General features: G+C 41.1%; 1 protein-coding gene and 1 long non-coding RNA gene across 2 annotated transcripts; both read right to left on the reverse strand.

Moving 5' to 3' along the window:
• Nucleotides 1–341: 341 nt before the first annotated feature.
• LOC123488317 lies at nt 342–22,688 on the reverse strand. Its single transcript, XM_045219225.1, has 9 exons — nt 22,484–22,688; nt 22,139–22,178; nt 21,610–21,704; nt 21,357–21,397; nt 5,009–5,074; nt 1,677–1,751; nt 1,386–1,469; nt 1,081–1,140; nt 342–532 (listed from the first exon to the last, which is right to left on the reverse strand). Exons 1-9 carry the CDS (start codon nt 22,599–22,601, stop codon nt 506–508), a joined length of 606 nt encoding a protein of 201 aa, XP_045075160.1. The 5' UTR covers nt 22,602–22,688; the 3' UTR covers nt 342–505.
• Nucleotides 16,603–17,375, reverse strand: LOC123488318. The gene is made up of 3 exons (XR_006660017.1): nt 17,289–17,375; nt 16,983–17,042; nt 16,603–16,790 (listed from the first exon to the last, which is right to left on the reverse strand). It is a non-coding gene; the product is annotated as an uncharacterized LOC123488318 (long non-coding RNA).
• Nucleotides 22,689–23,371: the final 683 nt, after the last annotated feature.

A 23,371-nucleotide genomic window follows, 5' to 3' on the forward strand; every position in this document is an offset into this window, starting at 1 on the left:
AAACGGCCCAATTCAGTTAGCCACAAAGAATGTTAACTATATGTTCATGATTAACTCAATTTTATCTGATAATCCATTAAAAATACACATCAGGTGTGACAGATGTCCATTGTGCAATATAGACAGTATAGTACATTTTATTATCGCAGTACAGTAGTTATTATACATAGTAGCTACTATACTATACTATCTATACTTTTGATCATGATTAGTTACAGGCATAGAACAATTAATTAGGTGAGAGAAATAAGATGATGATGTAAAAAACAAGTGACAAGGGGAAAGGTGGATGGAAAATAACTAATAACAGATATGTGGTAACAATGAAAACTAACACAGCAGACTGTCTTCAGTAGTTTATGGACACAAAAGGATAGAGGGGTCTTTCTGGGGTGGGTTAAGAGGTATGACAGAAGCATATTGGAGGCAGATAGATGTTGTGACACAGGAGAGGGGAGTGGGCTGTCCTTCCAGGATAAGGACTCCACCAAGGTCACTCAGTCAGTCACTGCTGTGCTGCTGCTGCCCTCTGCTGGAGAGAACGTGTAACATTCAGTCACATTCACTGTGGTGACATTTCCAATAATAATAATAATATGCCATTTAGCAGACGCTTTATCCAAAGCGACTTACAGTCATGTGTGCATACATTTTTACGTATGGGTGGTCCTGGGGATCGAACCCACTACCTTGGCGTTACAAGCGCCATGCTCTACCAATTGAGCTACAGAGGACCAATAGATACAGATCTAGAATCAGCTTCCCCTCCCCCAATCCTAACCTTAACCTTTAGTGGGAACATTTTTTAAATCTGACCCAAGATCAGCATCTAGGGGCAACTTCACCCTAAACCCAGGCACACTCCACACTGTAATGTTATGGATACACACTGAAAACAATGTGGTTAGCTGGTCACAATGTGATGATAAAGTTTTTCATACAGCAAAATAAAAAGACTAAGAAAGATTTGTGTGGTTAAAGAGTGACGTTTACAACACATAGCAATGTGGTGTTGTCTGTATCTTTGTTGAGAGATCAGCATCATCTGGTACAACAGACAGAGGAGACACCAGCACTGACCTGTGTGGTCACCTGTAGAGCTAGTGAGCTGTAGACCACATTATCATCTGGTTCTGCTGCCTACAGAGGAGGAACAGGTAGAGAGGTGAACAGGGACAGTTCTGTTATAATGGAGAGTACAGTTTGAAACACAGTTCTCTGTGAAAGACAGTTGTAATTGTGATATGTGACATAAAGGTGATATATTATGCCTATAGGTATAATGGTGACATAACCATGACTATATTAACACTGAGGAAACAATCACCTACTGTTGTTTCTGATAACAAAATACTAGCTGTGGCTAATCAGCAGAGCAGCTTTACCTTGGCCTGTACTTTTAGTTGGGCCTTGAGCTGGGGGATGACAGTGCTGTATGTGACATCATCATCATCTTCAGGAAATGGGGCCTGCTGATAGAGAGAGACCCAGATAACAAAAACATGTTGTTGTATGTTATAGTGTACATTTATCTATTGCTTGTTCCAAGAAAGATAATGAAACTGTAAATACAATTGTTTTCTAAAACAGATGCAAATTTGCCAAGGCTATGACGTTTTATGAGTAACATCCATAATGTTGTCTAAGACCAACGATGCATGTCGCCATATGTTGACCTTCTGTTCTGTCCTGAACTGATCAGGCATCACAGTGCTGTACATCACGTCATGGTGGCTCTCTGGCTTTGGACCCTGAGAAATGGACAGGACAGAAGGTAAACATATGGCGACATGCATAGGAATACAGAGTATAGGAACTTCAGATACTCAGCTCAACACTGCAGGGATTGAAAATCACAGTCTACTTGAATCACAGTCTACTTGAACAAAGCAATACTCAATCATGAGGCATCAAAGCCAAAGGAACTGAATAATATTAAGAAATGCTATAGATGGAAGGAAAGTAGTGTGGAAACCTACCAAAAAACAATTAGGCAACAACAAATTCAATCCATTCTAGACAACTTCCTGGACAAAACGTTCCACTGTAATAGTGTAAACTTGGCAGTAGAAAACCTAAACAGTATATTTGACCTCTCAGCATCCCTATCAAATCTAAAAGTCTCTAACAGAAAACCAAAGAAAAGTAACAACAGTGATAAATGGTTTGATGAAGAATGCAAAAACATAAGAAAGAAATTGAGAAACCTATCCAACCAAAAACATAGAGACCCAGAAAACCTTAGCCTACGCCTTCACTATGGTAAATCACTAAAACAATACAGAAATACACTATGGAAAAATAAGGAACAGCATGTCAGAAATCAGCTCAATGTAATTGAAGAATCCATAGACTCTAACCACTTCTGGGAAAATTGGAAAACACTAAACAAACAACAACACGAAGAGCTATCTATCCAAAACAGAGATGTGTGGGTAAACCACTTCTCCAATCTTTTTGGCCCTATAACAGAGAACAAACAACAAAAAAATATACATTATCAAATGCAAATCTTAGAATCAACTATTAAAGAATACCAGAACCCACTGGATTCTCCAATTACATTGAATGAACTACAGGACAAAATACAAACCTTCCAACCCAAAAAGGCCTGTTGTGTTGATGGTATCCTCAATGAAATGATAAAATATACAGACCACAAATTTCAATTAGCTATACTTAAACTCTTTAACATCATCCTTAGTTCTGGCATCTTCCCCAATATTTGGAACCAAGGACTGATCACCCCAATCCACAAAAGTGGAGACAAATTTGACCCCAATAACTACCGTGGGATATGCGTCAACAGCATCCTTGGGAAAATCCTCTGCATAATCATTAACAGCAGACTAGTTCATTTCCTCAGTGAAAACAATGTACTGAGCAAATGTCAAATTGGCTTTTTACCAAATGACCGTACGACAGACCACATATTCATCCTGCACACCCTAATTGACAAACAAACAAACCAAAACAAAGGCAAAGTCTTCTCATGCTTTGTTGATTTCAAAAAAGCTTTTGACTCAATTTGGCATGAGGGTCTGCTATACAAATTGATGGAAAGTGGGGTTGGGGGAAAAACATACGACATTATAAAATCCATGTACACAAACAACAAGTGTGCGGTTAAAATTGGCAGAAAACACACACATTTATTTCCACAGGGCTGTGGGGTGAGACAGGGATGCAGTTTAAGCCCCACCCTCTTCAACATATATATCAACGAATTGGCGAGGGCACTAGAACAGTCTGCAGCACCCGGCCTCACCCTACTAGAATCTGAAGTCAAATGTCTACTGTTTGCTGATGATCTGGTGCTTCTGTCGCCAACCAAGGAGGGCCTACAGCAGCACCTAGATCTTCTGCACAGATTCTGTCAGACCTGGGCCCTGACAGTAAATCTCAGTAAGACAAAAATAATGGTTTTCCAAAAAAGGTCCAGTTGCCAGGACCACAAATACAAATTCCATCTAGACACCGTTGCCCTAGAGCACACAAAAAACTATACATACCTCGGCCTAAACATCAGCGCCACAGGTAACTTCCACAAAGCTGTGAACGATCTGAGAGACAAGGCAAGAAGGGCCTTCTATGCCATCAAAAGGAACATACAATTTGACATACCAATTAGGATCTGGCTAAAAATACTTGAATCAGTTATAGAACCCATTGCCTTTTATGGTTGTGAGGTCTGGGGTCCGCTCACCAACCAAGAATTCACAAAATGGGACAAACACCAAATTGAGACTCTGCATGCAGAATTCTGCAAAAACATCCTCTGTGTACAACGTAAAACACCAAATAATGCATACAGAGCAGAATTAGGCCAATACCCGCTAATTATCAAAATCCAGAAAAGAGCCGTTAAATTCTATAACCACTTAAAAGGAAGCGATTCCCAAAACGTCCTTAACAAAGCCATCACCTACAGAGATATGAACTTGGAGAAGAGTCCCCTAAGTGAGCTGGCCCTGGGGCTCTGTTCACAAACAGAAACAGACCCCACAGAGCCCCAGGACAACAACAATAACAACAACAACACAATTAGACCCAACCAAATCATGAGAAAACAAAAAGAGAATTACTTGACACATTGGAAAGAACAAACAAAAAAACAGAGCAAACTAGAATGCTATTTGGCCCTAAACAGAGAGTACACAGTGGCAGAATACCTGACCACTGTGACTGACCCAAACTTAAGGAAAGCTTTGACTATGTACAGAGTCAGTGAGCATAGCCTTGCTATTGAGAAAGGCCACCGTAGGCAGACCTGGCTCTCAAGAGAAGACAGGCTATGTGCACACTGCCCACAAAATGAGGTGGAAATTGAGCTGCACTTCCAAACCTCCTGCCAAATGTATGACCATATTAGAGACACATATTTCCCTCAGATTACAGCGATCCACAAAGAATTTGAAAACAAACCCAATTTTGATAAACTCCCTTATCTACTGCGTGAAAAACCACAGTGTGCCATCACAGATGCAAGATTTGTGACCTGTTGCCACAAGAAAAGGGCAACCAGTGAAGAACAAACACCATTGTAAATACAACCCATATTTATGTTTATTTATTTTCCCATTTGTACTATTTGCACATTGTTACAACACTGTATATATACAAAATATGACATTTGAAATGTCTTTATTCTTTTGAAACTTCTGAGTGTAATGTTTACTGTTAATATTTACTGTTTATTTCACTTTTGTTTACTATCTACTTCACTTGCTTTAGCAATATTAAACATACGTTTCCCATGCCAATAAAGCCCTTAAATTGACAAATTGAATTGAATTGAATTGAGAGAGAGAGAGAGAGAGAGAGAGAGAGAGAGAGAGAGAGAGAGAGAGAGAGAGAGAGAGAGAGAGAGAGAGAGAGAACCTTAGCTCACATTGCAGGAATGGAGGAGAGAGAAAGAGAGAGAGAACCTTAGCTCCATGCAGAGATGGAGTGATTGGTATTAGTCCAAGATCTCCACAGACCTAAACCAGGTTTATTCAGTTTGTACCTGCTGTGCTGTTTCTCTGGTGTGGCTCACTGTGCTGTATGAAATGTCCTGCTCAGGGTCAGCAGACTGCAAAGAAATAAATAGCAAAGAGATACAGGACTTGTCTATTTACCAACTAAACCACAGTTTGTTTCCATGATAGGATGCAGTCAGAGGTATATTTAGTGAACTGACAGCTTCCTGTTCTCTGTCTTTTAAACATCATTTTCAACGTCTTGAGTGCTATAAGACCTTTGGTTCAGTTAGAATATTGTACCTTTTATGTCAACTCATTGATAACCAACTGAAGAGGTAACACTAGAGTCAAATGGTAGATGATCCCAAATCATGAACAGAAAAGCAGATGGTTGAAAATAATAGAATATAATAAAATAAGTGTATCCTACCACTGAGTTGTTAGGTGTCTGGTCCTTGGCCTTATTGTCCTCTGGAATAAAGAGGGAGATGTCAATTACTTCTGAGTTTGTTATAGTACAATAATACCTCTGAATGGATTTCTTATAGACAATTCCTCCAAATACGTTCTGTCATTCAAGATCAATCACAGCCAAGCAATATACTGTTGGTCACAATGTCAATACATTTTGTATTTTTGTAAACTATTCTCCTTTTTTATATTCACATAAAATGAATACTTACTATGCTTTGTCCACATCTTCCATGTGACTAGGATACCAGCTGTCACCACCACCAACATGCCCCAAGGAATCAGTAGGACTTTCACATCTATGGACCTGATGGATTACATAGAAGAACTTGAATCAAAAACACAATTAAAATAGATCATTATAAACTGATCATTTGTGAAAAGGTAATAACTTTTTGTTTACACTGTTCTGATAAACGGAAAAATTACTTAGCTATTCACATGTGTGGAAGTTGACCATGCAACTGAAGAGATGATATGATTATTATTGAGATTATTACTATACAAATAATGTTTTCTTTTTTTAAGAGTGCAACTTGTCCTTGCAAATTAGTGAGAATAATACAAACATTTCTGCTACTTCTCCAAATAGATGTTCTACCCAAGAGGAAGTGCTAACAGTCTCTATATGCATTTAGGGAGGGTGTTTGGTTATCTTCAGCTGTTGTAGTGTATGATGGAATTGTAACATTTCTTTGTGTTCTTATTATCAAACAATTGCCATAATATGTGGGATAATACAGCTGAATGAGTGATAATAACCTCCGGTGGACTTCCTCCATGTTCCCCTCAGCTTGGGTTGCTGTGAGGTAAAACAACAATGCCATCAATTAAATTACTGGTATACCAGATAGTCAGGTTGTATAGCAACATCACATTCATAGTCAATATTCCAATTTGTTTCAGATGATGAAACAAAGTGAATCTGCTGTCAAGGATTATGAAAACAGTAGCAGATTTTCACTGACTATCATCTATGTCAGGAAGTAAATCATGGAATAAATACATATTTTCAGGGTGATACTAATGTAAGAAAATTACATCATTTTGATGTGAAGTAACTATGGATATTAAACTATTTTTGTGACCCAAAATGAATGTACTTACTGATAGCAGTGATGATTTGTGTTGCAGTATGTTGACTGACAATGATGTGAACAGGCATCTCTAGTTCTCCCACTTCACACCAATACCAGTCAGTGTTCTCCATCTTCAGTCCACTCATAGTCACTGTTAAGACTGTTCTGTTGTTGGCCAGACTGATATCCTTTAATGTCACTGTTCCATGTAAAGTCCCAGAATACGACACACAATCACCACCCATCCTGCTTTATATCTCCAGAGTTACTATAGTAACAACGGACAGTGACACTCCCTCCTTCAACTGCAGTCACTTCCTGTTGGTCCACATAGAGTTCTGGAGTACCTGAACACAGAGGTACAGACACCAAAGAAAGAACTCAGCAGCAGAACTTTATTTCTAGTAAGTATTTTTACTTCCAAAGTATCCTCATTAAAATCATCAATTGATAGAATCAGTATGACCTTTTTTTGCCAAGTACATTTACAAATAGTGTTACTTGTTGATATGGTGCTGCTAGTGATAGACAACATTGAGAGACAGAATACAGACAGCGGAGTTTAAACAAAGTTTACACCACAATCTACATATAGAGAACATAAAGTAGTCTTATACCTACATTCTTCAGGTCAACTTGAACAATAATGGTGATACCAGTTACCAGACAAGGAACCAGTTACCAGGAAATTAAATGAGAACACCAGTCATTTAGTTTGTGGAAGCAGGCTATTTCTGATTGTCTCATCATTACTGAGAACTACCTATTCTACTTTACTTAATTGTAGGAGTTGCAGGGATCTTACCTGGAGTGACAGACAGGTAGAACCGTTGTATCATGATATCTGGTCCTCCATTGATCTCCACAACACACCTGTAAGTCTTAGAGTCCTCTGGCTCCAGATCAGTCATGGTCACAGTGAAGACTCTCTGGTTGATGTCATCAGAGATTGAGGCATTACCACTGCTCTTAGGATGGTCACTGCGTACTAGAGAGGAGGAACGAATCCAATCATACCCTTTACACCAGTATTTCACATGATTTATGTAATACTGATCATAGTGACATAGTCCTGTCTGCACAGACACATGCCTCACTGTGGACACATCAACACAAAATACATTTAGGTTGGAATTCAACAAAATCTGCACTGCAGAAAAAAAATAGCTTGTTAATGATTGAGATTTATTACACCGTGTTTACAGTGAATTGACCCACTGGACTTCAGCCCTTTATAGAAACATGTTACACATACCTGCTGATACTCTGTAGAGGATGAGGAAGAGGAGGAGGAGGAGGAGTGAGAGATGAAGAGCCATGTGAAGGTTTCAGTCTGCCTGGTATATTACATGGTACCTGAGCACAAATGTGTGTCAAGGACGAAGGCAACAGCCAGAATGACTCTACTTCCTAATGTTAATAGACTTCACTGTCTGTAACTCTCTTCCTGCTTCTGTTTGTGTGTACATGCCCCCCTCAGTGGCAGATAGCAACTATTGCATCATATGGACTAGTTTAACCCCAAAATCATAGTCACTAAAATATATTTCAGCTTTCTCTAAGGGTTTTGGAACCAAGAGTCACTACTATCCTGTTACCCTCTACTGAAAAATAGACTGCTAATGATTACAAATATTCAATAATTGGGCGACATGCACCACATTGGCAAATTCAATATTTCAGTATATAAGAAACGATATGATAAATGTTCTCAATGTGCTAGACATTGATAGATTAGAGGGGTCATGTGCTACAGAGATGTAGTGATGGGGACTAGAACAAGACCTCCACAAACTCTCACTTTAAACCAGGTCACGGTTCAGGGTCCTCTGGACCACAATCCAGTCTGATGTGGTTTTACGTTCAACACGAACGCTCTCTGTCTCTCTCCCACTTATTTTAAAGATTTTTGTAGTAATTTTACCCGACCGTAGGTCGAATCATGCATCCTCTGAAACATGACCCGCCATGCCGCGCTGCTTCTTAACACCTGCTTGCTTAATCCGGAAGCCAGCCGCACCAATGTGTCGGAGGAAACACTGTTCAACTGACGACTGCTGTCCCACCACAAGGAGTCGCTAGAGGACGATGTGCCAAGGAAAGCCCCTGGGCCAAACCCTGCCCTAACCCAGACGATGCTGGGGCAATTGTGCACCGCCCTATGGGACTCCCGCTCATGGCTGGCTGTGACAAAGCCTGGGATAAAACCCCAGGCAGTAGTGACACCTCAACACTGCAGTGCAGTGCCTTTGACTGCTGCGCCAATTGGGAGGCCCCTTTATCCCTCTTCTATACAGGAAATGAACCCTTTGTCATGTACAGCTCATAACCACAGATGTCCTCCAAGCCAAAGTGTTAAAGTTAATTCAGGAAGCTGCATTACCAGAATGCTGCAAGTTTCAGCTAAACTCATTCCACAACGTCATGTTAACTACTGAGCAATGCATCCAACACAGCAAACTACTTCACACTCAAACTCACACACATTGTTTTTTGCTTTGGTACAATTTTCATACATATGTGGTAACGTTTCACAACTCTTAGTACAAAACTCAAAACAGATCATCAAAAAGGTTGTTTTTTCAAAACTTTAAGCACATTTTCAATTGACTAAGTACAACACACAAAAGCACATTAAAGCATTAGACCTATCACTAAAAGCTTCAGTCATGCAATACTTAAATCTGAACTGGTTCTCTAGCAAATCAGTAAGATTGTCTCAACCAATGTTCAAGAATGGCCTTTTTCCCTTTATTCAGATTACAACTAATCTCCCAGATATCACTATTTCTAAAACAAGCCATAGAAAGTTGGTTGCAATTTCAATTTAATCCACCAGAAACGAAATAACAAATAATGCAACAAATATTGTGGTTAAACTCAAATATACTAATTGACAAAAACACCTTTTTTTTTTGATAAAATGTTTAAAAAAGGTAGAATCTTTGTAAATGATATCATCGGTAGGACTGGTGGAGTTATGTCGCACATGCAGCTAATAAAGACATATGCAAATGTCTGCTCTACCCAAAATTACAACCAAATAATTGCAGCCTTACCGCAAAAATGGAAGAGGAGAGTGGAAGGAGGAGAAAGTAAGGAACTTGTCTGTCGGCCTTGCATTAAAGAACATAATTGGTTAAGGAAAACTGTGATAAATATAAAGGTATATCAGTTTCATTTAAGGACCAAAGGATTGACAGCCGTCCCATATAGATTGCAAAATAGTTGGGAAGAGATTTTTGACATACCGATCCCATGGCATAGTGTTTATGAACTGATAAGCAAAACGACACCGGTTTCAAAACTTTGAATCTTTCAATTTAAATTATTATATAAAATTCTTGCTACCAATAGAATGTTATTTATATGGGGGATACAATCTTCCCAGCTCTGCAGATTTTGCTGCAAAGAGAAAGAATCATTAGATCATTTGTTTTGGTACTGTCCACTTGTAGCTTGATTTTTTCACACAGGTCCAGGAATGGCTAAAGGATTGCAATATTTACCTGGTGCTAACCTTGCATATAGCATTACTGGATAATCTGAAAAGTCATAGTCAATCGATCAATAACATAATAATACTTTTAGCAAAAATGTTTATTTTCAATTCACAATCTGTAGAAACAATGAGAATAGAAAGGTTCAGACCTTTTGTAAGACATCACAGTACAGTTTAAATATATATGGCAAATATAAATCCTATATGGATGGTGTTAAAAGATAGATAGAAGGTGTTGAATGGAATTGAAGGATGGGACTAATAACAACTAACAACAAATAATAACAAGATAACTAATAATGTAAGCATACTGTGTCCATAATAAGTATATAGGTTGTCGGTTGGGAGCTTTTGTTAGAAAGATATGGCATATAGAAGCAAACTTGATGGACATCATGAAAATGATCGGAGAGGTTGAGAGTAGAGGAAGTTCAGGAGAAAAAACAAACAAAATAGAATTATTGTACAATTGACTGTGTCCATAAAATGTAGATAGTAGGTATAAGCTGGAAGTAGAGGCCTAAGCATTGTTGTTCACAAGTTTACTCCAAGTAGGGAAAGGGTGGCGGGGTTGGAAAGTAATAAAGGGGAATATATATATTTTTTTAAAGGATATGTATGTGTATGTATGTATGTATGTATGTATGTATGTGTGTATGTATGTGTGTGTGTATATATGTGTATATATATATATGTATATATGTATATGTATATGTATATGTATATGTATGTGTATGTGTATGTGTATGTGTATGTGTATGTATATGTGTATATACAGTGGGGGAAAAAAGTATTTAGTCAGCCACCAATTGTGCAAGTTCTCCCACTTAAAAAGATGAGAGAGGCCTGTAATTTTCATCATAGGTACACGTCAACTATGACAGACAAATTGAGAAAAAAAATCCAGAAAATCACATTGTAGGATTTTTAATGAATTTATTTGCAAATTATGGTGGAAAATAAGTATTTGGTCACCTACAAACAAGCAAGATTTCTGGCTCTCACAGACCTGTAACTTCTTCTTTAAGAGGCTCCTCTGTCCTCCACTCGTTACCTGTATTAATGGCACCTGTTTGAACTTGTTATCAGTATAAAAGACACCTGTCCACAACCTCAAACAGTCACACTCCAAACTCCACTATGGCCAAGACCAAAGAGCTGTCAAAGGACACCAGAAACAAAATTGAAGACCTGCACCAGGCTGGGAAGACTGAATCTGCAATAGGTAAGCAGCTTGGTTTGAAGAAATCAACTGTGGGAGCAATTATTAGGAAATGGAAGACATACAAGACCACTGATAATCTCCCTCGATCTGCGGCTCCACGCAAGATCTCACCCCCGTGGGGTCAAAATGATCACAAGAACAGTGAACAAAAATCCCAGAACCACACGGGGGGACCTAGTGAATGACCTGCAGAGAGCTGGGACCAAAGTAACAAAGCCTACCATCAGTAACACACTACGCCGCCAGGGACTCAAATCCTGCAGTGCCAGACGTGTCCCCCTGCTTAAGCCAGTACATGTCCAGGCCTGTCTGAAGTTTGCTAGAGTGCATTTGGATGATCCAGAAGAGGATTGGGAGAATGTCATATGGTCAGATGAAACCAAAATAGAACTTTTTGGTAAAAACTCAACTCGTCGTGTTTGGAGGACAAAGAATGCTGAGTTGCATCCAAAGAACACCATACCTACTGTGAAGCATGGGGGTGGAAACATCATGCTTTGTGGCTGTTTTTCTGCAAAGGGACCAGGACCACTGATCCGTGTAAAGGAAAGAATGAATGGAGCCATGTATCGTGAGATTTTGAGTGAAAACCTCCTTCCATCAGCAAGGGCATTGAAGATGAAACGTGGCTGCGTCTTTCAGCATGACAATGATCCCAAACACACCGCCCGGGCAACAAAGGAGTGGCTTCGTAAGAAGCATTTCAAGGTCCTGGAGTGGCCTAGCCAGTCTCCAGATCTCAACCCCATAGAAAATCAGTTGAAAGTCAGAGTTGAAAGTCCGTGTTGCCCAGCGACAGCCCCAAAACATCACTGCTCTAGAGGAGATCTGCATGGAGGAATGGGCCAAAATACCAGCAACAGTGTGTGAAAACCTTGTGAAGACTTACAGAAAACGTTTGACTTGTGTCATTGCCAACAAAGGGTATATAACAAAGTATTGAGAAACTTTTGTTATTGACCAAATACTTATTTTCCACCATAATTTGCAAATAAATTCATAAAAAATCCTACAATGTGATTTTCTGGATTTTTTTTCTCTTATTTTGTGTGTCATAGTTGACGTGTACCTATGATGAAAATTACAGGCCTCTCTCATCTTTTTAAGTGGGAGAACTTGCACAATTGGTGGCTGACTAAATACTTTTTCCCCCCACTGTATTCCACCCACACGAGTTGCTGGCTCCAGGAGGTGGGGTTGGCAGAGACGAGGCAACGAAGAGTCGTCTCCAGATCCTGATTGGCTCCCTCCGACTGGCCGTTAGATTGGGGGTGAAAACAGGAGGACAGGCTGGCCGATGCCCCAATGAGGGTGCAGAACGCCTTCCAGAACCAGAACGAAAACAGAGGACCGCGATCGGAGACCACCGGAAGTCCATGGATCCGGAAGACGTGCTGCACCATGAGCTGGGCCATTTCCTTGGCTGAGGGTGACTTGGGAAGGGGAATGAAGTGGGCGGCTTTGGAAAACCTATCCACCAACGTGAGGATAGTGGTTTTGCCATCTGATGGAGGGAGACCCTTGACGAAGTCCAGGGATATATGGGACCAGGTGCGGTGAGGAACGGGAAGAGGTTGAAGGAGGCCAGTCGGAGCTTGCCTTAGAATTTTATTCTGAGTACACACAGTGCAGGCGGTGATGAACATGGAGACGTCATGAACCAAGGTGGGCCACCAAAAAGGTAGTCGTACAAAGGTCAGGGTCCGACGGGAGCCAGGATGGCTGGCCAGTCGGGAGGGATGAGCCCATTCCAGAACTGGGGAACAGGCAGAGTCCGGGACAAACATCTGGGTAACCGGGCCCCCTCCCCGGGGTCAGGCTGGGAACACTGCGCCTCACGGACCTGGTACTCTATACCCCAGACGAATGCAGCCGCGAGACAAGAGTTAGGGTAGGGCGGTCTCAGGATCCATTGGTGTAGCAGAGGGGCTATAGAGGCGTGAAAGCTCATCCGGCTTCACATTCTTGGATCCCGGGCTGAAGGAGATGGTGAAGTTGAACCGAGTGAATAGCAGGGCCTGTCGAGATTGCCTGGAGTTGAGGCGCTTGGCGGTGTGGAGATATTCCAGGTTCTTGTGATCCATCCACACTATGAAAGGGTGTTCCTTCCTCTCTAACCAGTGCCTCCACTCCTCTAACGCCATCTTAACCGTGAAGAGTTCTCGGTTACCCGCGTCGTAATTCCTTTCAGTGGTGTTGAGACGATGGGAGAAGAAAGTGCAGGGATGCAACATTTGGTCTTGGGCCGAACGCTGGGACAGGACAGACCCCAATCTGATGTCCAAGGCGTCGACCTCCAACACGAACTGCCGGGACTGATCCGGATGGATTAGGATGGGGGCGGTTGTGAATCGGTGCTTGAGGTCCAAGAATGCCCGGTCTGCAGCTGGAGACCACGTGATCGGGACCTTGGGAGAGGTGAGTGCTGAAAAACATGGAGGACATGTTCTTGAGCCAAGCGGGAAAAAACGAGAATGTCATTGAGGTAGACGAACACGAACTGGTTCAACATGTCACGGAAAACATTGTTAACCAGGGCCTGGAACACTGCAGGAGCGTTGGTCAGTCTGAATGGCATAACAAGGTATTCGTAGTGCCTGCTAGCCGTGTTAAAGGATGTCTTCCACTCGTCCCCTTCCCGTATCCTTACCAGATGGTAGGCGTTCAGGAGGTCCAACTTGGAGAAGATGGTAGCCCCCTGGAGAGACTCAAAAGCCGAGGCGATGAGGTGAAGTGGGTAACGGTTTTTAACCGTGATGTCATTCAGGCCCCGGTAGTCGATACGCAGGCGCAAGGTTTTGTCCTTCTTCTCCACAAAGAAAAACCCTGTGCCGGCGGGGGAGGCAGAATGACGGATACACCCTGCAGCCAGGGAGTCCTCAATGTACGTTTCCATCGCCTTGGTCTCCGGACCCGACAGGGAATAGAGCCACCCCTGAGGCGGTGCAGTGCCCGGGAGAAGGTCAATGGCGCAGTCATAGGGCCGAAGCGGAGGAAGTGAGGTGGCACGGGCCTTGCTGAAAACCTCCCAGATGTCCTGGTATTCCATGGGAATGGCGAAAAGGTCTGAGACTTTACCCAAGCCTGCAGGAAGACGTTCCAGGGCATGCTGTGCCTACTTCAGGCATTGAGCATGGCAGAATGCGGACCAACCATTGATCGAACCCACAGTCCAGTCCACAAGGGGATTGTGTCTTTGGAGCCATGAAAACCCCAACACAACGGGTACCTGAGGGGATTCGATAAGTAGAAACTGGATCGTCTCGCGTTGGTTGCCTGACACTCGCAGGTTGATAGGAACCATGTTGTGGGTGACTGCCAATAGAACGCTCATCCAGCGCTCCGACGTCCATGGGAATGGAGAGGGTTTGAGTGGGGATTCCCAACTCTGACACCAGGGTAGCTTCCATAAAACTCTTGTCGGCCCCAGAGTCAATGAGTACCGGGAGAGATTTGGACCGGTCACCGCACAGCAGGATGGCATGGAGAGGGATACGAGTAATGGGAGACTGGACATTCTCCGTAATGGCCACCAGTGTACTCATACCTCCTGATGAGCCGGGTCTTTTTTACAGGACAGGTAGAAATATAATGACAGCCCTATGTGTTCAGTCTGTGTAACCATTCGGCAGGAGACAATCTAGCTCTGCCAAGTTGCATAGGCGAGTCGGCAACCCTCTGTGATTTCTGAGAGAACTCGGGTGACATCGGATTCACTCGGAAGTGTAGATTTTGGGGATTTCTGGGATTCCTTGGAGGCGAGGTGGAAATTGAGGACGTGCGAGGGCAACCGGAACAGAATATGAGGGAGTACTGGGAGAGAAAAGCTTGGCAGGTTCCAGAATCTCCAGCATAGCGCTCCGGAGGTAAGCATGGTTCTCGGGACACCGTAGTAGGCTCAGAAGAAATGCCGCTGGTGGCTGGGTTGCTGAGAGTCTGGGGGATTAAAGTAGTGGCTGCTGCCTAATAGACAATCTGCTGACTTTCTCCGGCAATGTATGGAAAGCACAGCCGTGGCGTTCAGCCAAGGTCTGGAATCCTTCCATAAGGTTGTGAAGTAACTCCTCGTGTCTTGCAATGGTGGCTCAGTGGGAGGAGACGGCGTCGCAGAGCTTGTCCGAGTCTGCTGGGTCAGCCAGTTTGTACTATCAGGAATCAGGATAAGACCCATATGCAAACAGTTCAAATCATAGATGTTTATTACAAAACAGTGGGCAGGCAAACGACAGGTCAAGGGCAGGCAGAGGTCAGTAATCCAGGGCAGAGTCAATAAGGTAGAGAACGGCAGGCAGGCTCAAGGTCAGGTCAGGCAGAGGTTTGTAAACCAGGTCAGAGTCAGATAGGTCCAGGACAGCAGGCATGCTCGGAGTCAGGACAGGTAGAATAGGTCAGAACCGGGAGAACTAGAAAACAGGGACTAGAGAGAATAGAAGTACGGGAAAAACACGCTGGTAGGCTTGACGAAACAGGACAAACTGGCAACAGACAAACAGAAAACACAGGTAGAAATGCACAGGTGATACTGGGGAAAATGGGCTACACCTGGAGGGGGATGGAGACAGGCACAAGACAGGTGAAACAGATCAGGGTGTGTTGTGGAAAATAGCCACTATACTTTATTACAAATAAGGTCTTACAGAGTTTTTGTTGCATCAAGAAATGACTTTATTAAAGTTTTCAACAAAGCCGATACCAGTCTGCAGAGGGGCACACATCCTTAAGGTCTCCCTCCATCTTATATAGTCCTCTTCAGTTTTCCCGCTCTTTTATTGCTCCGCCCACTTCCTTTGTCCCTGAGGACGGCTGAACTATTACTCCAACCAATCACCCGCTCCCCTGTCTTGCACACACACTCATGTTTAGTTTAAACATGACAAGGCCCTAAATTACACAAACCTCACCCCCTCATGCTGTACTCAATCAAGAAGATACCAAGGAGACAAAGGTCTAGCCCAAACTCTATTCAACCCTGGTGCTGCTCCCTTCACTGTGTTTGAAGAGAGCGACAAAAACAAACGGCCCAATTCAGTTAGCCACAAAGAATGTTAACTATATGTTCATGATTAACTCAATTTTATCTGATAATCCATAAAAAATACACATCAGGTGTGACAGATGTCCATTGTGCAATATAGACAGTATAGTACATTTTATTATCGCAGTACAGTAGTTATTATACATAGTAGCTACTATACTATACTATCTATACTTTTGATCATGATTAGTTACAGGCATAGAACAATTAATTAGGTGACAGAAATAAGATGATGATGTAAAAAACAAGTGACAAGGGTAAAAGGTGGGTGACACATAACTACTATAACAGACAGTGTATGGGGTGACAAGAACACTAACACAGCAGACTGTCTTCAGTAGTTTATGGACACAAAAGGATAGAGGGGTCTTTCTGGGGTGGGTTAAGAGGTATGACAGAAGCATATTGGAGGCAGATAGATGTTGAGACCCAGGAGAGGGGAGTGGGCTGTCCTTCCAGGATAAGGACTCCACCAAGGTCACTCAGTCAGTCACTGCTGTGCTGCTGCTGCCCTCTGAAAACAATGTGGTTAGCTGGTCACAACGTGATTATACAGTTTTTCATGCAGCAAAACTAAAAAGACTAAGAAAGATTTGTGTGATTAAAGAGTGACATTTACAACACATAGCAATGTGGTGTTGTCTGTATCTTTGTTGAGAGATCCGCATCATCTGGTACAACAGACAGAGGAGACACCAACACTGACCTGTGTGGTCACCTGTAGAGCTAGTGAGCTGTAGACCACATTATCATCTGGTTCTGCTGCCTACAGAGGAGGAACAGGTAGAGAGGTGAACAGGGACAGTTCTGTTATAATGGAGAGTACAGTTTAAAACACAGTTCTCTGTGAAAGACAGTTGTAATTATTATATGTGACATAAAGGTGATATATTATGCCTATAGGTATAATGGTGACATAACCATGACTATATTAACACTGAGGAAACAATCACCCTACTGTTGTTTCTGATAACATAGTACTAGCTGTGGCTAATCAGCAGAGCAGCTTTACCTTGGCCTGTACTTTTAGTTGGGCCTTGTGCTGGGGGATGACAGTGCTGTATGTGACATCATCATCATCTTCAGGAAATGGGGCGTGCTGGAAGAGAGAGACCCAGATAACAAAAATGTATTGTTGTATTGTTATAGTGTACATTTATCTATTGCTTGTTTCCAAGAAAGAAAATGAAACTGTAAATACAATTGTTTTCTAAAACAGATGCAAATTTGCCAAGGCTATGACGTTTTATGAGTAACATCCATAATGTTGTCTAAGACCAACGATGCATGTAGCCATATGTTGACCTTCTGTTCTGTCCTGAACTGATCAGGCATCACAGTGCTGTACATCACTACATGGTGGCTCTCTGGCTTTGGACCCTAAAAATTGAAAAGGACAGAAGGTAAACATATGGCGACATGCATAGGAATACAGAGTATAGGAACTTCAGATACTCAGCTCAACACTGCAGGGATTGAAAATCACAGTCTACTTGAATCACAGTCTACTTGAATCACAGTCTACTTGAACAGAGCAATACTCAATCATGAGGCATCAAAGCCAAAGGAACTGAATAATATTAAGAAATGCTATAGATGGAAGGAAAGTAGTGTTGAAAACTACCAAAAAACAATTAGGCAACAACAAATTCAATCCATTCTAGACAACTTCCTGGACAAAACGTTCCACTGTAATAGTGTAAACTTGACAGTAGAAAACCTAAACAGTATATTTGACCTCTCAGCATCCCTATCAAATCTAAAAATCTCTAACAGAAAACCAAAGAAAAGTAACAACAGTGGTAAATTGTTTGATGAAGAATGCAAAAACATAAGAAAGAAATTGAGAAACCTATCCAACCAAAAACATAGAGACCCAGAAAACCTGAGCCTACGCCTTCACTATGGTGAATCACTAAAACAATACAGAAATACACTACGGAAAAATAAGGAACAGCATGTCAGAAATCAGCTCAATGTATTTGAATAATTCATAGACTCTAACCACTTCTGGGAAAATTGGAAAACACTAAACAAACAACAACACGAAGAGCTATCTATCCAAAATGGAGATGTATGGGTAAACCACTTCTCCAATCTTTTTGGCCCTATAACAGAGAACAAACAGCAAAAAAAATATACATGATCAAATGCAAATCTTAGAATCAACTATTAAAGAATACCAGAACCCACTGGATTCTCCAATTACATTGAATGAACTACAGGACAAAATACAAACCCTCCAACCCAAAAAGGCCTGTGGTGTTGATGGTATCCTCAATGAAATGATAAAATATACAGACACACACATTTCAATTAGCTATACTTAAACTCTTTAACATCATCCATAGTTCTGGCATCTTCCCCAATATTTGGAACCAAGGACTGATCACCCCAATCCACAAAAGTGGAGACAAATTTGACCCCAATAACTACCGTGGGATATGCGTCAACAGCAACCTTGGGAAAATCCTCTGCATTATCATTAACAGCAGACTAGTTCATTTCCTCAGTGAAAACAATGTACTGAAAAAATTTCAAATTGGCTTTTTACCAAATTACCATACGACAGACCACGTATTCACCCTGGACACCCTAATTGACAAACAAACAAACCAAAACAAAGGCAAAGTCTTCTCATGCTTTGTTGATTTCAAAAAAGCTTTTGACTCAATTTGGCATGAGGGTCTGCTATACAAATTGATGGAAAGTGGGGTTGGGGAAAAACATACGACATTATGAAATCCATGTACACAACCAACAAGTGCTCGGTTAAAATTGGCAAAAAACAAACATATTTCTTTCCACAGGGCCGTGGGGTGAGACAGGGATGCAGTTTAAGCCCCACCCTCTTCAACATATATATCAACGAATAGGCGAGGGCACTAGAACAGTCTGCAGCACCCGGCCTCACCCTACTAGAATCTGAAGTCAAATGTCTACTGTTTGCTGATGATCTGTTGCTTCTGTCACCAACCAAGGAGGGCCTACAGCAGCACCTAGATCTTCTGCACAGATTCTGTCAGACCTGGGCCCTGACAGTAAATCTCAGTAAGACAAAAATAATGGTGTTCCAAAAAAGGTCCAGGTGCTAGGACCATAAAATACAAATTCCATCTAGACACTGTTGCCCTAGAGCACACAAAAAACTATACATACCTTGGCCTAAACATCAGCGCCACAGGTAACTTCCACATAGCTGTGAACGATCTGAGAGACAAGGCAAGAAGGGCCTTCTATGCCTTTAAAAGGAACATACAATTTGACATACCAATTAGGATCTGGCTAAAAATACTTGAATCAGTTATAGTACCCATTGCCCTTTATGGTTGTGAGGTCTGGGGTCCGCTCACCAACCAAGAATTCACAAAATGGGACAGACACCAAATTGAGACTCTGCATGCAGAATTCTGCAAAAACATCCTCTGTGTACAACGTAAAACACCAAATAATGCATACAGAGCAGAATTAGGCCAATACCCGCTAATTATCAAAATCCAGAAAAGAGCCGTTAAATTCTATAACCACTTAAAAGGAAGCGATTCCCAAAACTTCCTTAACAAAGCCATCACCTACAGAGAGATGAACTTGGAGAAGAGTCCCCTAAGTAAGCTGGCCCTGGGGCTCTGTTCACAAACACAAACAGACCCCACAGAGCCCCAGGACAACAACAACAACAACAACAACAACACATTTAGACCCAACCAAATCATGAGAAAACAAAAAGAGAATTACTTGACACATTGGAAAGAACAAACAAAAAAAACAGAGCAAACTAGAATGCTATTTGGCCCTAAACAGAGAGTACACAGTGGCAGAATACCTGACCACTGTGACTGACCCAAATTTAAGGAAAGCTTTGACTATGTACAGACTCAGTGAGCATAGCCTTGCTATTGAGAAAGGCCACCGTAGGCAGACCTGGCTCTCAAGAGAAGATAGGCTATGTGCACACTGCCCACAAAATGAGGTGGAAACTGAGCTGCACTTCCAAACCTCCTGCCAAATGTATGACCATTTTATAGACACATATTTCCCTCAGATTACAGCGATCCACAAAGAATTTGAAAACAAACCCAATTTTGATAAACTCCCATATCTACTGGGTGAAAAACCACAGTGTGCCATCACAGCTGCAAGATTTGTGACCTGTTGCCACATGAAAAGGGCAACCAGTGAAGAACAAACACCATTGTAAATACAACCCATATTTATGTTTATTTATTTTCCCATTTGTACTTTAACTATTTGCACATTGTTACAACACTGTATATATACATAATATGACATTTGAAATGTCTTTATTCTTTTGAAACTTCTGAGTGTAATGTTTACTGTTAATATTTATTGTTTATTTCACTTTGATTACTATCTACTTCACTTGCTTTGGCCATATTAACATACGTTTCCCATGCCAATAAAGCCCTTAAATTGAAAAATTGAATTGAATTGAATTGAGAGAGAGAGAGAGAGAGAGAGAGAGAGAGAGAGAGAGAGAGAGAGAGAGAGAGAGAGAGAGAGAGAGAGAGAGAGAGAGAGAGAGAGAGAGAGAGAGAGAGAGAGAGAGAACCCAAGCTCACATTGCAGAAATGGAGGAGAGAGAAAGAGAGAGAGAACCTTAGCTCCATGCAGAGATGGAGTGATTGGTACTAGTCCAAGATCTCCACAGACCAAAACCAGGTTTATTCAGTTTGTACCTGCTGTGCTGTTTCTCTGGTTTGGCTCACTGTGCTGTATGAAATGTCCGGCTCAGGGTCAGCAGACTGCAAAGAAATAAATAGCAAAGAGATACAGGACTTGTCTATTTACCAGCTAAACGACAGTTTGTTTCCATGATAGGATGCAGTCACATATATATTTAGTGAACTGACAGCTTCCTGTTCTCTGTCTTTTAAACATCATTTTTCAACGTCTTGAGTGTTATAAGACCTTGGGTTCAGAATATGGGACCTTTTATGTCAACTCATTGATAACCAACTGAAGAGGTAACACTAGAGTTAAATGGTAGATGAACCCAAATCATGAACAGAAAAGCAGATGGTTGAAAATAATAGAATATAATAAATTAAGTGTATCCTACCACTGAGTTGTTAGTTGTCTGGTCCTTGGCCTTATTGTCCTCTGGAATAAAGAGGGAGATGTCAATTACTTCTGAGTTTGTTATAGTACAATAATACCTCTGAATAGATTTCTTATAGACAATTCCTCCAAATACTTTTTGCCATTCAAGATCAATAACAGTTAAGCAATATACTGTTGGTCACAATGTCAACACATTTGGTATTTTTCTTAACTATTCTCCTTTTTTATATTCACATAAAATGACTACTTACTATGCTTTGTCCACATCTTCCATGTGACTAGGATACCAGCTGTCACCACCACCAACATGCCCCAAGGAATCAGTAGGACTTTCACATCTATGGACCTGATGGATTACATAGAAGAACTTGAATCAAAAACACAATTAAAATAGATCATTATAAATTGATCATTTGTGAAAAAGTAATAACTTGTTGTTTACACTGTTGTGATAAATGGAACAATTATTTAGCTATTCACATGTGTGGAAGTTTACATTATTATTATTGAGATAATTACTATACAAATAACGTTGTTTTTTTAAAGTGTGCAACTTGTCCTTGCAAATGAGTGAGAATAACACAAAAATTGCTGCTACTTCTCCAAAGAAATGTTCCAACCAAGAGGAAGTGCTAACAGTCTCTATATGCATTTAGGAAGGGAGTTTGGCTAGCTTTAACTGTTGTAGTGTATGATGGAATTGTAATGTTTCTTTGTGTTCATATTATCAAACAATTGCCATAATATGTGGGATAATACAGCTGAATGAGTGATAATAACCTCTGGTGGACTTCCTCCATGTTCCCCTCAGCTTGGTTTGCTGTGAGGTAAAACAACAATGCCATTAATGAAATTACTGGTATACCAAATAGTCAGGTTGTATAGCAACATCACATTCATAGTCAATATTCCAATTTGTTTCAGACGATGAAACAAAGTGAATCTGCTGTCAAGGATTATGAAAACAGTAGCAGATTTTCACTGAATGTCATCTATGTCAAGAAGTAAATCATGGAATAAATACATATTTTCATTGTGATACTAATGTAAGAAAGTTACATAATTTTGATGTGAAGTAACTATGGATATTAAACTATTTTTGTGACCCAAACAGAATGTACTTACTGATAGCAGTGATGATTTGTGTTGCAGTATGTTGACTGACAGTGATGTGAACAGGCATCTCTAGTTCTCCCACTTCACACCAATACCAGTCAGTGTTCTCCATCTTCAGTCCACTCATAGTCACTGTTAAGACTGTTCTGTTGTTGGCCAGACTTATATCCTTTAATGTCACTGTTCCATGTAAAGTCCCAGAATACGACACACAATCACCACGCATCCTGCACCACTTTATATCTCCAGAGTTACTATAGTAACAACGGACAGTGACACTCCCTCCTTCAACTCCAGTCACTTCCTGTTGGTCCACATAGAGTTCTGGAGTACCTGAACACAGAGGTACAGACACCAAAGAAAGAACTCAGCAGCAGAACTTTATTTCTAGTAAGTATTTTTACTTCCAAAATATCCTCATTAAAATTATCAATTGATAGAATCAGTATGACCTTTTTTCGCCAAGTACATTTACAAATAGTGTTACTTGGTGATATGGTGCTGCTAGTGATAGACAACATTGAGAGACAGAATACAGACAGCGGAGTTTAAACAAAGTTTACACCACAATCGACATATATAGAACATAAAGTATTCTTCAGGTCAACTTGAACAATAATGGTGATACAAGTTACCAGACAAGGAACCAGTTACCAGGAAATGAAATGAGAACACCAGTCATTTAGTTTTTGGAAGCAGGCTATTTCTGATTGTCTCATCATTACTGAGAACTACCTATTCTACTTTACTGAATTGTAAGAGTTGCAGGGATCTTACCTGGAGTGACAGATAGGTAGAACCGTTGTATCATGATATCTGGTCTTCCATTGATCTCCACAAAACACCTGTAAGTCTTAGAGTCCTCTGGCTCCAGATCAGTCATGGTCACAGTGAAGA

The sequence above is a fragment of the Coregonus clupeaformis genome, unplaced genomic scaffold (genome assembly GCF_020615455.1).
Source record: "Coregonus clupeaformis isolate EN_2021a unplaced genomic scaffold, ASM2061545v1 scaf2155, whole genome shotgun sequence".
Taxonomy (NCBI): Eukaryota; Metazoa; Chordata; class Actinopteri; order Salmoniformes; family Salmonidae; genus Coregonus; species Coregonus clupeaformis.

Coding starts and splice junctions, on each gene's coding strand:
- LOC123488317 (XM_045219225.1), bottom strand. CDS start 22,601: ATGAGTGGACTGAAGATGGAGAACACTGACTGGTATTGGTGTGAAGTG. Junction 21,705..22,138: donor ATGGAGGAAGTCCACCAGAG/GTTATTATCACT, acceptor GTAATCCATCAG/GTCCATAGATGTGAAAGTCC. Junction 1,141..1,385: donor AACTAAAAGTACAGGCCAAG/GTAAAGCTGCTC, acceptor CCTCCTCTGTAG/GCAGCAGAACCAGATGATAA.